Consider the following 13708-nt stretch of genomic DNA (forward strand, 5'->3'; position numbering starts at 1 on the left):
CGAGCTGAGTAGGACAGCATGTGCCTACCCTGCGCAATGCCTGAGGTTGAAGCCCCTAATGCCACGGGGGAAATGTGTTATTTATATTTTGGATCTACTCAAAACGCAATTTTATTACTGCCACATGCAAAGCCTAATTATGATGCTGGATGCCAAACACACTTGGAATGAAGCCTCTGTAACTTTCTTTTTTATCTCAGAAATCCAAGTCAACGATAGAACTCAACCAGGACAGAAGCATTCCAAATTAACCAGTAAGTAGAAAAGGGTATTCAACTGCTGTACCAAATCGTTCTGCCTGGGAAACTTCTATGCCACCCCATCCCATATACATATTTGCTCCAGCACACCTACACTTTCTACTCAGTTCTCCCCACACTATGGAACACTGCTTTGCTTAATCAAAAATACTCAGTTCTGGGCATGGAGAGATGGTTCAGAGGTTAAGAGCACTGGATGCTCTTACAGAGAACCTGGGTTCTGTTCCCAGCACCTACATGGTGGTTCAATCATCCATACATAACTGCAGTTCCAGAGAATGCAACTCCCTCTTCTGACCCAAGAGTACCAAGCATGCATGCACATGGTGCACAGACACTGACAGACAAAACACACACAGAAAATCAATAGGCCTTAAAAAAAAGTTTAAAACATAAAATAACACTTGGCTCTGCTCCATATCCTGTTAGATGCTGGGGGCTCCAGGCAAGCATGGACTCTGCCTCCTGACACACACTCACTTCATTTTATGGACCCCATTCAGTCACATAACCTTTTCTCCCTTTGAAACTGAGGGCGGAGGAATGGGTATCATTCATTTTCATAAACAAACACACTATGGGTAAAGCTTGTTTAGTGAATGAAAATCTTCAAAGTCAACATTTTAGGAAATACATGAGAAATACAAGTAAGTTCACAGCCAACTTTAGGTGTGACGTTTAAAATACGTATTTGAATACTAATTTATTCTTCCTTAAGATAAATACCAGGGTTAAGAGCACTGACTGCTCTTCCAAAGGACTCGAGTTCAAGTCCCAGCACCCACACAGCAGCTGACAGTCTGTAACCCCAGTTCCAGGGGATCCAATGGCCTTTTCTGGCCTCTGTGAGCACTGCCTGTGTCCTGCAGACATACATCCCCACAAAATACCCAGACACATAAAAATAAGTAAATCTTAAGGGAAAAAAAAAGATAAATTTCATGTGTTTTTCTACAGACAGGTAGGTCTATTGATCCATGGAATGAACTTACATGTAACTCTTAGCTGGAGAAGTAGGAGGGACTGTTGCAAAGTCCTTGCCTCCATAAAGATGCCACACCAGCGAGACTTCCTTAACAACATAGCGAATGGCCGGGATGGGAAAGTGAAGCGGGGCTTTGCTGCTATCCATCCTTGTAATGGGCAGACTGAAATAGTCGTCTCTTATCACAATCGCATCGTCAACCATGATCTTTATCACTGGCTCTTCTTCCTTCTCCTGAAACACACCAACAGGGAGCACTCTCACTCACCACAAACAACTGGTGTGCCTCACAGACCAACGGGGTTTCTTGAGTCTACATTCTTTTCAATAATTTCAATATATGAAGCAGTGTAACAATTTGTTTTCTTTGAAATGGAGTCTCATACTATAGCTCTGATTGGTGTGAAACTTGTTAGGTAGCTGAGGCTGGCTTTGAACTTGTAGCAATCCCCCTGCCTCCTGAGGCCTGGGATTACAGGGATGTACCAGCACATATAGCTTGGGTAATAATTTCTGACATTAGCCAGGTGGTGGTGGCGCACGCCTTTAATCTCAGCACTCGAGGCAGAGCCAGGCAGATCTCTATGAGTTCGAGGCCAGCCTGGTCTACAGAGCAAAATCCAGGACAGGCACCAAAACAACACAGAGAAATCCTGTCTCGAAGAAAAAAAAATATATTTCTGACATCAATCATAACATAATATATTGTACTTTATTGTCATAAAATAAAATCTGCTCTATAAAAATCAACTCATGAATATTTCTAAAGTTTATAATTTGGCACTTACTATTTGATCATTGAAAGTAGTGTGTGTGTGTGTGTGTGTGTTGTGAGAGAGAGAGAGAGAGAGAGAGAGAGAGAGATTACAGATTAAAGTTATACTGCATTCTAAAGCCAAACCTGACAAATTTCAACACACTAATCAAATTATCATGTTTCTAATTACAGGCTTATCCTACGTTCAGCTGCTTTGATATTTGGTGGTTTTTTGTAAATCAGAAAGTTCTCGGAACCTATAGTCACCTATGAAGGCTTTACTAGGCTGTTGTGTGTGTGTGCATTCATCTCAGTTCTCCCAGCCATTCTGTACCCCATCTTCCTGTCATTCCTGTAATGTCCCTTACATTCAGCAACTGCACTTCACTAATCGTCGTGTAGCAAACTGCAAATGGACGCATTCTCTGGGCCATGTGCTGTAGACATAGTGTAACATCATTTACAAAGTTCTAACGTAAACTACAGGGTGCAGTCGTTTTGCAGTGGGAAGAGTTGCAGATTCAAAAGACCTTCAGATGCCCTTTGGTCCATTTAATTTGTAACACTATTTTACAGTTTCAGTTGTGTTATCAATTTATTACCTGGATGGCTGCTTTTGGTGCAAAAAGAATGCAAAAGTCGTCATTTTCAGTGGGTGCTCCTGTCCCTGTGTCACTAATCAAGTGGTGAGGGAGGGAGGCATGAGCAGGGCTAGGCTCCTGGGACACATTCCCACTCTCGTCTGGGAACAAGAAGAGGTCTGAACAGCACGGCTCCTGAGTGTGCGACCTTTCATCCAGGACACCTAGACGCAAAGACAGAGATATCTGGCAACAGCCTCTTGACTGCAGGTCAGACAGTGTGCTCAGCCTTCCACCCACACACCTTCCCCACTTCTCATCTCAACTCTGAGTCTGCAGCTTAGGGAGGGCTAAAGTAACACAGACGCCTCAGCAAGAGGCAGAAAGACCTCGAAAGCACAAACAAGTGCCTCAGTCAACCTGAAGTCAGTTCTCTAGGAAAGTAAGGACAGTTCCTTCCCAGTTACTTGGTGTAGGAGAAGCTCAAGAACTCAACAAGATCTGTTCCCATTAACTGGGGTTTGTTTTGGTCAAGATTCTGTTTTGCAGGTGAAGAAACTGACAAATATGGATAGGGTTCAATCTTGGAAACTTCTTGAGCAACATTGCAAAGGGAAGGAAAAAAGGCTCATCTAGTAGACCCTCACTCAAAACCACAGGAGTCTCTGCTTAGGGAAGGGGTGGAGAGAGTGGCTGAGCTAATTCCTGGGCTCCAGAAACCTATGCTGGACGCTTGCTCTCATGTAGCTCTCTCAAAATGAAATTCAGACGATGCCATGTATACCAAAAATCTGCACATGAACATTTTATACTGTGTAGTAGAGTTATCCACTCTTTCTCCATTCATTCCAACCAAACACTGATGATATGGGGCGAAGAACACAGAATGTCTAAGAGTCTCCCAGACAGGCACTGAAACCCTGTCAACAGCACTGCAGGCCCCGCTCCCATCAGTGTCTAGTGCTCACTGAAGATGTGTGTATCATAAGCAATCAGGGTCCCTTCCCACTCAGGTCAGCTGCTGCTGTTTAGTGCACAGGAAGCTGGAAGCTTAGTTCATATCCTTAGATAAAATTGATCCTAACTTCCAATGAATGAAACATTTCACGCTAAATGTTTCATAATACTATGGATTTTCTCATGATGCCCATAGTCCAGGCTAGCCCTATACTATGTATGGCCAAAGCTGTTCTTAAATTCCTAACACTACCTCTAACTGCCATGTATTGGGATCTTAGGCAGGCACCACCTTTCCCAGCTCCATCAATTATTATTTTTAAATTAAGGTTTATGGAATTTAGAAATAACTATGTTCTCCACTAAAGGCGTTGTGGCACATGCCTTAAATCCCAGCATGTGGGAGTGGAAGAAGGAATAACTATGTTTATCCAATCTGAAAAACTGTTTTGAAACAAATGCTTCAAGATATTGAGATGCTTCCATTTGGCTTTCAAGACTCTTTGCTCATCTGGTCCCTTTCTGCTTTTCCAACTTTACTGTTTAATTCTTTCCAATGTGATGGAACTTCCATTCTAGTGACAGCTGGATAGGTATCTATCTACAGATCATGCATGCCTTCCTCCGTACTGTAATACAGAACAAATTTATGACCTTGTCAACAAGACCTTCCTTCTCGTGCACCCTCCACATACAGCCAACTAGTCCTGTTTTCACGAGACTCATGAACTTCCAATCTACATTCCAGGCTATTTTGTGTCACTTTTCAATCATTCCAAGCACTAGCACCATCTCCTGTCAGTCTGTTCTCCCAACAGACAGCAGACACAAGCTAACTGACTAGTACATATCTACAGATCCAGATGAGTCCTTAGTAAGTTTCTTGCTGAAAATGTCATAAGAACACAAATAATGTGACACATGCTACCCTCAGAGCTCCCAGGAAAAGCCCTCTCACCATTAGTCTGTGGTCCGACAGGGGCAGAGGTCTGCTGCATGTCAATCTCCTCCATGGCGTCACTCATCAGGTCCCGTAAAATCTGCTGGTCAGCTTCAGGAAGCACCGGACCACGCGAAGATGATCGACCACTGGAATCTACCTACAACCAAAAGGCCAAAGTAAAAACAGCTAAAGCTTGCTGGGCAGTGGTGGCTCACACCTTTAATACCAGCACTTGGGAGGCAGAGGCAGGCGGATCTCTGTGAGTTCGAGGCCAGTCTGGTCTACAGAGCGAATTCCAAGACAGGCTCCAAAGCTAAACAGAGAGACTCTATCTCAAAAAACAAACAAACAACAACAACAACAAAAAAAAAATAGCTAAAGCTTGGTGCAATGCCGTGCGCCGCACTCCCAGCTACTTAAGAGGGGAAGCAAAGGGACCACTGGGCTCCAAGTACATAAGGCCAGCCTGGGAAACAAAGTAAGATATTTCTCAAAGCAAAACCCATCTGAAAATACTCTTTTTTCAGAGAAGAAAGTCAGGACACTGAGTACACTACACTGAAAGGGAGCAGAGAGCGGAGTCCATGAGAACTGCCTGCTGAGAACACCCTAGGATCCACTCCACCTCAGGAACAACAGGTCCATGCTCACTGTCTACACCTGCCTGCAGTTCTGGTGTAATCATTATCACCTCAACAGCTACCAACAAGTACAAATAAACAGGAACTTAGCTCAGGTGCAGACAGAACCAGGACCCAGCCAAGGTGATGGGAGGGGCTGAAAATCCTGCTGTGCAGCCAGGGGTTACTGAGAAAGCCTGAGCTGCTCAGACCATACTGCTGCTCCTGTAGGTCTGGACCTCCTCTCTTAGACTCCGGAGGGCAGCAGGGATATAAACAGGAGAGAAAACCTGCATGGCAGTTCATTCACAGGGCTCAACTCCAGTACCACCACTTTACCATTTTGGTTAGTAAACTGCAGATCCATTAAACCTAAGTTGTGCTCCCCAAAATGTGAGCACTGCTCTGAAATGGAAAGACACAAGTTGAAAGCATCTCTGATAAACTGGACAGTGTCTTTCAGAGTAAATAGAATAGAGAGTAAACAGTGGAGGGAGTGTCTTTGGTCATCTCAGTACCAGTGGAGCACGGGAGGGACATAGAGAGGAAGAGCAGGATGACCTAAGAGGGCACGTGATGCCAGCCAGACCCTTGTTGATAGAACTGAGCTCTTTGAGTAAGTTCTGAGGTGCCCTACCCTAAGGAGACTAAGGACGCTGCTCACAGAAAAGGCTGTCAAGAACAGCACTGCAAAATAAAACACCCAAACAAACGGAACAAGTTCAAACTTGACACATGACATCAGAAAGGGACACCTGCGGCGTAGGAGAGCAGCGACCTTGAAACCGAGATGGGGACACTTGTGCTCCTCTTGCTGACTAGGGAAGTCACCAAGCGATCTAGCACACACGACAACCTTCAGCCTCCCCTCCGTGGAGGGCTGACCAAGTAGTCGAGAGAATGGGCAGAAGCACTCGTGTACAAGTAGGTCTTTAGGGGACAGTAGCATTTGCCACTAGCTGCTTACAGCATTTGACAGCTTGTTTTCTTCCCTAAGAAGAGGTGCAAAGAAAAGAAGTCTTAAAGGATTATGTCGGCTGAGATTGGTGTTCTGAAACAAAGAGCAGACAGTAGACTGGCTTTTCACAGAGGCCCCGGAATCACCGCTCCAGACCCGTTACTCTAGGAAGTGACATCAGCGGGATGGGGAATCGATCACCTGGCCTGTACCTTTGGCTTTCTCTGTGGGACTCCGGGCTTCACTTCTGCTTTGTTAGGTGCATGTAAGTCCCCGTAACTTGCGACATACTGAATGAGATTCATCAGTGCGGCGCATGAGTCTGAGCATGTTCTGATGTGGACGACATCACTGGAACAGTGCAACTCAAAGCGGGGCTCAGTCTGCAGGGCACAGGGGAATGACAACACTCTTTTTTAGACAAGCATCACCAACTCCTCTACAGTCACAGGAACAAAAACACACACTAATGGGCTGGAAAGATGGGTCCGTGGTTATGAGTACTTATTGTTCCTGCAGAGGACTAGGTTTTAATTCCCAGCAACCACAGTGGTTCACAACTGTCTCTAACACCAGTCCCAGGGGTCTGATACCCTCTTCTGACATTTGCAGGTACCAGGCATGCATGTGATGCACATACATACATTCAGGCAAAACATGCATACACCTAAAATAAATCTAAAATAAAATATATACTTCTTTGTTTTGTCACATGAAAAGTATTTAAATCAATTCTAGTTTTCAAATATTTGGGCCAAAATTGTATCAAAAGAAAAACATGTTCCAATACATTCTATTTTTTATCTCTTAAGGACAGGATTTAAGTAAAAATTTCCACTTATTGTAACTGACCTGTTCTCCATCAGAATCTGACTTCACTGCAGTTATGGTCAGCTCTAAAAGTCCCATGTCCATCACACGAACATAATCTAGAATTTAATACAATACTTACTGTAGGTTTTCACAACTGCGTATCCCACCAAGCGCTAACAAAGCTCCCTGCGGATGTCACTAGGGTCTGTAGTGTGAGGACACTGACAGGTCATCCTACAATCTCACTGTGCCTTCATCTGACACCTCACTTAATTTTAGCTACAACGAATGACTAAATATTAAATAGATATTTAGAATATACAAAAAACATAGCTAACACCATAAGAACATTTCACCCTCAAACTGAAAAGCCAGTATCCACTAAACTCTGAAGGTGTGTGAAGATTACTCTAATTATTGTTTATCAATAAAAATTCAGGAGTCAGATATTGAGGTAAGAGCCTGAAAGATCAGAAAAGCAGAGAAGCCACAGTCCTCCCTACCTGCTCCATTCCTTCCTCTAAACAAGAGAGCCAGATCCCTTTCCACCCCACCTTACCACTTCCTGTCCTATCTGTCCTCAGTCTTCCAAAACCTCTGTAGTTAATTTTGGTTGGCTAGGGGCTAACTCCACCCTCCGACTCCAAGCAAGCTATATTTGTCAGAACACAATCAAAATATCACACAACAGATGTAGCATACAATTATTACACATTTGAATATCCGTTAAAAGTTCCCTAACAAGAACCCAGCTTTCCAACACTATTCCCCACTTAAAACTGCTATTTTACACACACACACACACACACACACACACACACACACACACTGCAGTAATCAAGCCGGAGTGTGTTTTGCACTCACCTCTATTCAGGTTTATAGTGACAGTGTTACACTTGTCAGACAGGTGTAAAGCAGCCTCATCCATGATGATTCTGAAGAAAGGAAACAGCATCTGAAAAACCAAGCTCTGAGCCTGTGAACAGCACCATCGGCACACCTTCCCACCACGTGGGTGTACCTAACCCACAATCATGAGTGGAATCAAAACACAGGAAGGTGCCAACACATGGGTCTCTAGGCTGTGGGGGCAGTTTGTGTTTCAACAGATGCTCAAATCTAAATAAAAGGTTTCCATTTCAAAGATAACACATATCTGGGACTGAGAAACTGACCACAGGTCCTAACAAGCCAAGGGAGACGCTCAGGGATGAATTCCTTCCAAAACGGAAACACAACAATGAGAGGAGCGGCGGGCATGGCCCTTGAGGAAGGAACACTGACGGCTCAGCTGCTGCGGATTTAACAAGTAGCAGCGGTTTGGTAAGGAAGCACCCATTACTACAGCGGACGCCTTTGAACAGCAGCCAGCACAGGATGAGTTCACAGGTACCTGAGAGTGGAGGAAGATTTATCCAAGGCAACACTACTAGAAATGCTGAACGTCTCAACAGTAAGAAGGGATCGGATTGGCAGGTGAAGGGGCCTGGCAGCAAACAGAAGAGACAGATTAGCAGCCTGATACAACAGAACTCTTCAAAACACACCTCCAACCTCAACTACTCAACTGTGGGACTTTTGGAGGGCTTTGTTTTGTTTTGTTGGGTTTTTTGATCACAATATCTCACTGTGTAACTCAACCTGGCTTCAAATTGGCAGGCTTCTTCCCTAAGCCTGGCGAGTGTTGGAACTGTAGGTGTGCAACACCACAGTGGGCAGAATTACGTACTTTTCAACTTATTTATATATTGTGTGTGTTTGTACAGTGCCTATGTGGAAGCCAGAGGACAACTGAGGAGAAGTGGTTCTTCTCTTCCAGGATATGGGTCCCAGGGAATGCACTCAGGTTACCAGGCTGGTGGCTCTAAAGTCAGTGTGTTTCAATAAAACTCCACTTTGTTCCATTTACGGACTCACCTGTAATCAAGTGCACAGCTCCAAAGATGAACATGAAAAGTTGTAAATGAAGTTGGAGGGTTATATCCCAAAACAGGTTCATCAGCAATATTCAAGAAGTTTAAAATCTGTAATCACAAAACATAAATACTTTAGAAGAAACGACATCTTGCTATAATACATTTAACAAGCATGTAACAAAGCGACTTAGGCTGTTACAAGAAAATATAGCTGTTCTGAAGGGATTCATTTCAAAAGTGTGTGCACTGACATCAGGGAGGCCATGGAAGGAGAGATGCACTGAGCTGCCTATAGTAATCATCTCACTGTGTGTGTTGACCATAACCTGGTGCTATGTCCCTTAAAGAACACAATTAAAATGCTAAAGCACTTGCTAAACTGGAACTTGAAATGAAGAGTCACATCCATTAACTGAATACCACAGACACCTTAGAAAACCCTGTCTCACATTTATGGTCATACCACCCTAACACACCCAGTCTCCTCTGATCTTGTAAGCAGTGTTGGACTGCTAAGGGCTTAGTACCTGGATGGGAGGAAGTCCTATCTTATGAAATTCATTTTTAAAAAAGTATATATAATACAATTAACACATTGCTCAGAACAATTATTGAAAAAAACTAATTTTGTTAAAGACGACTTTGCAAAAATCTGGTTTCCATGAGATATGCTAGGCATGCCTGTAATCCTAGTTACCTGGGAGGTTGAGGCAAAAGGATCAAAAGTCCTAAGTTAGCCAAGGACTACTTACTTAGCAAGACCCTTCTCAAAATACAAAAAGGAAGTGAGGAGGAGGAGGAGGAGAAGAAAGGAGAAGAGAGAAAAGGAAAGAAAAGGGAGAAAGGCAGGAGGAAAGCAGTGGTCATGTGCTCAGGAGCGGAGTCTTGCTTAGCATGCTGAGGTCTCTCAGCTGGAGAGGCATCTCTGGTTTCCTAAGTCACCCACCGTGGGAAGGTAGAGGAATCTAGCTGTTTTTATAGAACTCAATAAGTTCTTTTTCTTTAATTTATATGTTGCTTAGTCTGAAAGCTAGGTCATCTGACACACATTCTTTCATACTCCCAGCAAATGAAGAGGATATGCTAAATCACCTAGACAGACAGACACACACACACACACACACACACACACACACACCTCTGTTTGCCTAACAGGCAAACAAGCAGACACTCAGGTAGTCATCATGTTTTCTAAATATTTTCATGGGAAGAGTATTTTTAAAACACTCAATAGAGAAAAAGACAGAAGCACAAGATCCAGTATTCAAAATAACTGTGAGCCTCTTGCTCAAAGTCAGTTTCTTATTTACAATTCTTACTCACAGGAAAATAATCAACTTGATTCAACCACAGAATCTTGTAAAAACCCAAGCCATGGCCAACAAGACGACAGCTTGGTGGGTAAAAGTCAAGCCTGATGAAGCTGAGTTAGATCCCCAAGAGAAGAGAATCAACTCCTGAACACTGTCCTCTGACTCCCACAAAAATACTGTGGTATGTGCACACAAGGGCACCACCTACCCCACCCAGAGATGTTTAGTAGCAATCAAATACAAATTTAGAAAGACTTTTCAATGAGCAGCAGAGCACACAGCATGTGTGAAGCCCTGGGTCTGCTCCCATGCAGGAAAAAAAAAATATAAGTAGGTATGTGGGTGGGTGGGTGGATGGACGGATGGACAGAAAGACGGAAGGACAGACAAAAAACAAGAAAATAGGGAGGATTCAACAGACATTAACTGCTGAAATTCTGATCAAATGGCCTGAGGCAAAGCCACACCAATAATGGTCTGGGGACGTGGTGGCCCTTCAAGAGTGGGTGGTTTTCAGCACTCAGTACACCTCTGGTTGCTCCTCCTGGCCGGGCATTCCTTTTCTTGAAGGACACAAACAGCAGCACTCAGTGAGAAGTTATAGGAACTGCCTTCTGGGTGGAGTCTATGTCCTAAGGAAGGCCCAGCTACACACAGTGCGTGCACATCAGTTCACCAAGGTGAACATTCATTCACAACTGTGAACGCTGTTAGAAGGACACAACAGAAGCAAGAGCTCTTACCTGCTCGTGCCAGCTGAGTCCGGTGGGCAGCATCCTGTGCTGCAGAGTGGCTCCTTTCAGCCCCACGGCCACAAGGAACTCCTGCACCACAGGACACACGAAGAGCCACATTAGTCCACAGAATCCCAACTGGGGTGTTGCCACTTCTAACAGTCATCTTAGCTAGCAATCAATCAACAGGAGTATTGAACAGTTGAAGGCACACACCTTTGTATTGGACTCTGATTTATCAGACAGTATCTTCACAGCTACCGAGAGCATATTTAAATTGTCTCCCCCAACACCGTCAGAGGCGGCTCGGCTAAGGCCGTCTTCTTCAGAGGAATAAATTGTAGGTTCCAACCAATGCGGGCGCGTTGAACTGGGCAAGCGTGTCTCTGTAGGGAGAATGGCTCCATCTACTATGCCTAGACACACATTGAGACAAAACACCAACAAAATGACCCCTTGAAAATATTCTGTAACTGTTCTGACTTTCACAACTCAAAACAACTCTCTGTACAGGTTGAGCACGGCTTTATCCAAAATGTTCAGCATCAGAGTATTTGGACTTTAATGTTCACATCTAGTAAACATGCCCCATCTCAAGAGGTCAGGTCCACTACCACCATCGAGATGTCTCAGATGTAGAGCATTTCTAAACGGATTTCTAGGACACAGCCTATACTCCTTTGAGCCTTGCTGGTGGCACAGAGGTCCTTGAGCTCACAGAAAAGCACTAGGGAATCCAGGACAGCGTTATCTCCTCAAAGGGACAGATGCATAATTGTTTTCTGCCCAGAAGCCTAGAAATAAATGTTGTTAACCGTCTGGTGACCCCTGTGCTAACTGTATGACCAGAGACAACCAGATCCTTCCCAGGCCTTCATGACAACACATGTTGTTTATCTATAGACCCCATCTTCATAGAAGAGGTGACATGTAACTTGATAATTTTTGGTAAAATTATTCCTTAATATTCATTGTGCACATGGGATTGTGTTACACCAGAAAACTTTCCCCAAACTGTGCTATGCTTAAGTATGTTTAGAATAAGCTGCCGGTGTCAGACTCTAGAAGCTTGAACCAATACTTGCTGCTGAGCCATGTTGAGCCAGATTTCCTTCTGAGCTCTCACAGATGTTCCTCTGCTGGCCATGGTGTCTGCAGAAACCCCCAGAGCCAGCAGGGCTCTGGTGGCACAATGGCCAAGAGGCAGCATGGAAGCAGCTGACTTCTCTTTGCCAGTGTAGGTATAACTGAGAGCAAAAACTCACAAGAAAGTCAAAACCTAAAACTAAGATTCCAAAACACGAGGAACATCTTTGTGCCTACTCACAGGGTAATTCAGGCAGCTACTGAGAATGTGGTAAATTTAGTCAGGTGTGGTGGTACACACCTACAGTCCTAGACTTGGGAAGCTGAGTTGAATCTCAAGGTCAGGACCAGTATTGGCTACATAGTGAGAAGACCTTGTCTCCAAACAAACACAAAGTTTTAATCTGTATGATTTTGGCAACAGAACCAGAACTCCAACAGAAAACAATTTCTCACATCAAAGCTGTACTCTCAACAGGCTGTCTCTATCAAAGAGGAAGTCAATGGGCAAACGGCAGAGAGGACAACGCACAGCTGTCCTACCTTTGTGGTACAGACTGAGGCTGCTGGAATGCAGGCAGATGTAGTGCTTGTCATCGAAACCTTCGTATTTTGTCACACAGAATAATGAGCCACTGTTGAATTCTAACCAGAATTCACCATGCTTATTTCCCATCGGCTCTCCATTCTCTTGCTAACAACAAGACCAGAAAAAAAAAACAAAAAAAAAAAAAAAAAACACAAGTTATCATTTTATTTCCTCCCCAAATTCCAGTACTGGAGATGGAACCTAAAACTCTGCACACAGTAGGTAGGCTCCTAGTCACTGAGCTGCAGGTCCCAGCCACCATTATTAAATGCAGAAAGGAAGAACATTTCTTGGCATGCTCATTCTGAATCTAACTTAGGAAAATCTCCTAAAGCATAAAAAGCCGTCTAACTCTTGAACTATCAATACCATGGGACTAAACACTGAATACTGTGTATAGTACGTAAGTCCTCTGTACAAGTGCCTATGCTTCACCCTCTTTTAAAATAAGAAAGGAAAAGTTAGTTACCGCCCTCACGGAAAAATTAGCACATGCTTTCCAAAGGGAGGCCTGTACACAGCCTTAGATCAACAACTGAAGCTAGCTCCCAAAGTAGTGTGTTCTCTGGCATCTCAGAACCCTGCCACCCACCTCCCCCGCCACTCCCCCTTCCCCTGCACTGACACCATCTCACCCCACTTCACTGCGACAGACTGTGTAATGGTGTAACTGTACCTTTACATCTGTGAACACTGCCATTAATCCATGATTGACATTCAGAAGGACTGATAGGAAACTCTGAGAGCTCTTGTTCTGAGAGTCCAACTTTTTTTTCCTACGGGAACGATAGTTGGGATCAACAGCAGAAAAATACTGCAAAGTCTCTTCTTCAGATCCACTGTCTTCATCTACGCAGGGAAAAGACCTACTATTACAGATTCTGACAGCTAAGCAGGACAGCAGCTTAAAAATGACCACAATAGTACTTTGACTTTTCCAGAGGACAGAACGACAGGGAGATAGGCCTCTCAAGGGAACTCCAAACATGTGCACCATCATTCCGAAGATAACACATTCGAGCAGCAAAGCTCTTATCAGAACAGACACAGAACCGGGGAAATAATCATAGAAATTTCTAAAGAAATTATAGACCACAAACAGAACACAAAGTCTGAGGCACATTTTAGCTCTGCAATCGGAAGGGCTACTACTCTGTTAACATATGAACGAGGCGCTTTCTTTATACTAGAACAAC

General features: G+C 44.0%; 1 protein-coding gene across 1 annotated transcript in view; it reads right to left on the minus strand.

Moving 5' to 3' along the window:
- Nucleotides 1-13708, minus strand: part of Atg2b (autophagy related 2B) — a 73891-nt gene that overhangs the window by 17437 nt on the left and 42746 nt on the right. Inside the window, 12 exon segments of the mRNA XM_028882075.2 lie at nt 1253-1479; nt 2605-2807; nt 4499-4640; nt 6274-6444; nt 6914-6990; nt 7739-7809; nt 8268-8360; nt 8792-8898; nt 10847-10927; nt 11054-11253; nt 12467-12617; nt 13189-13361. Coding sequence (XP_028737908.1) covers nt 1253-1479; nt 2605-2807; nt 4499-4640; nt 6274-6444; nt 6914-6990; nt 7739-7809; nt 8268-8360; nt 8792-8898; nt 10847-10927; nt 11054-11253; nt 12467-12617; nt 13189-13361 — 1696 coding nt within the window.

The sequence above is a fragment of the Peromyscus leucopus genome, chromosome 14, assembly GCF_004664715.2.
Source record: "Peromyscus leucopus breed LL Stock chromosome 14, UCI_PerLeu_2.1, whole genome shotgun sequence".
Classification (NCBI taxonomy): domain Eukaryota; kingdom Metazoa; phylum Chordata; class Mammalia; order Rodentia; family Cricetidae; genus Peromyscus; species Peromyscus leucopus.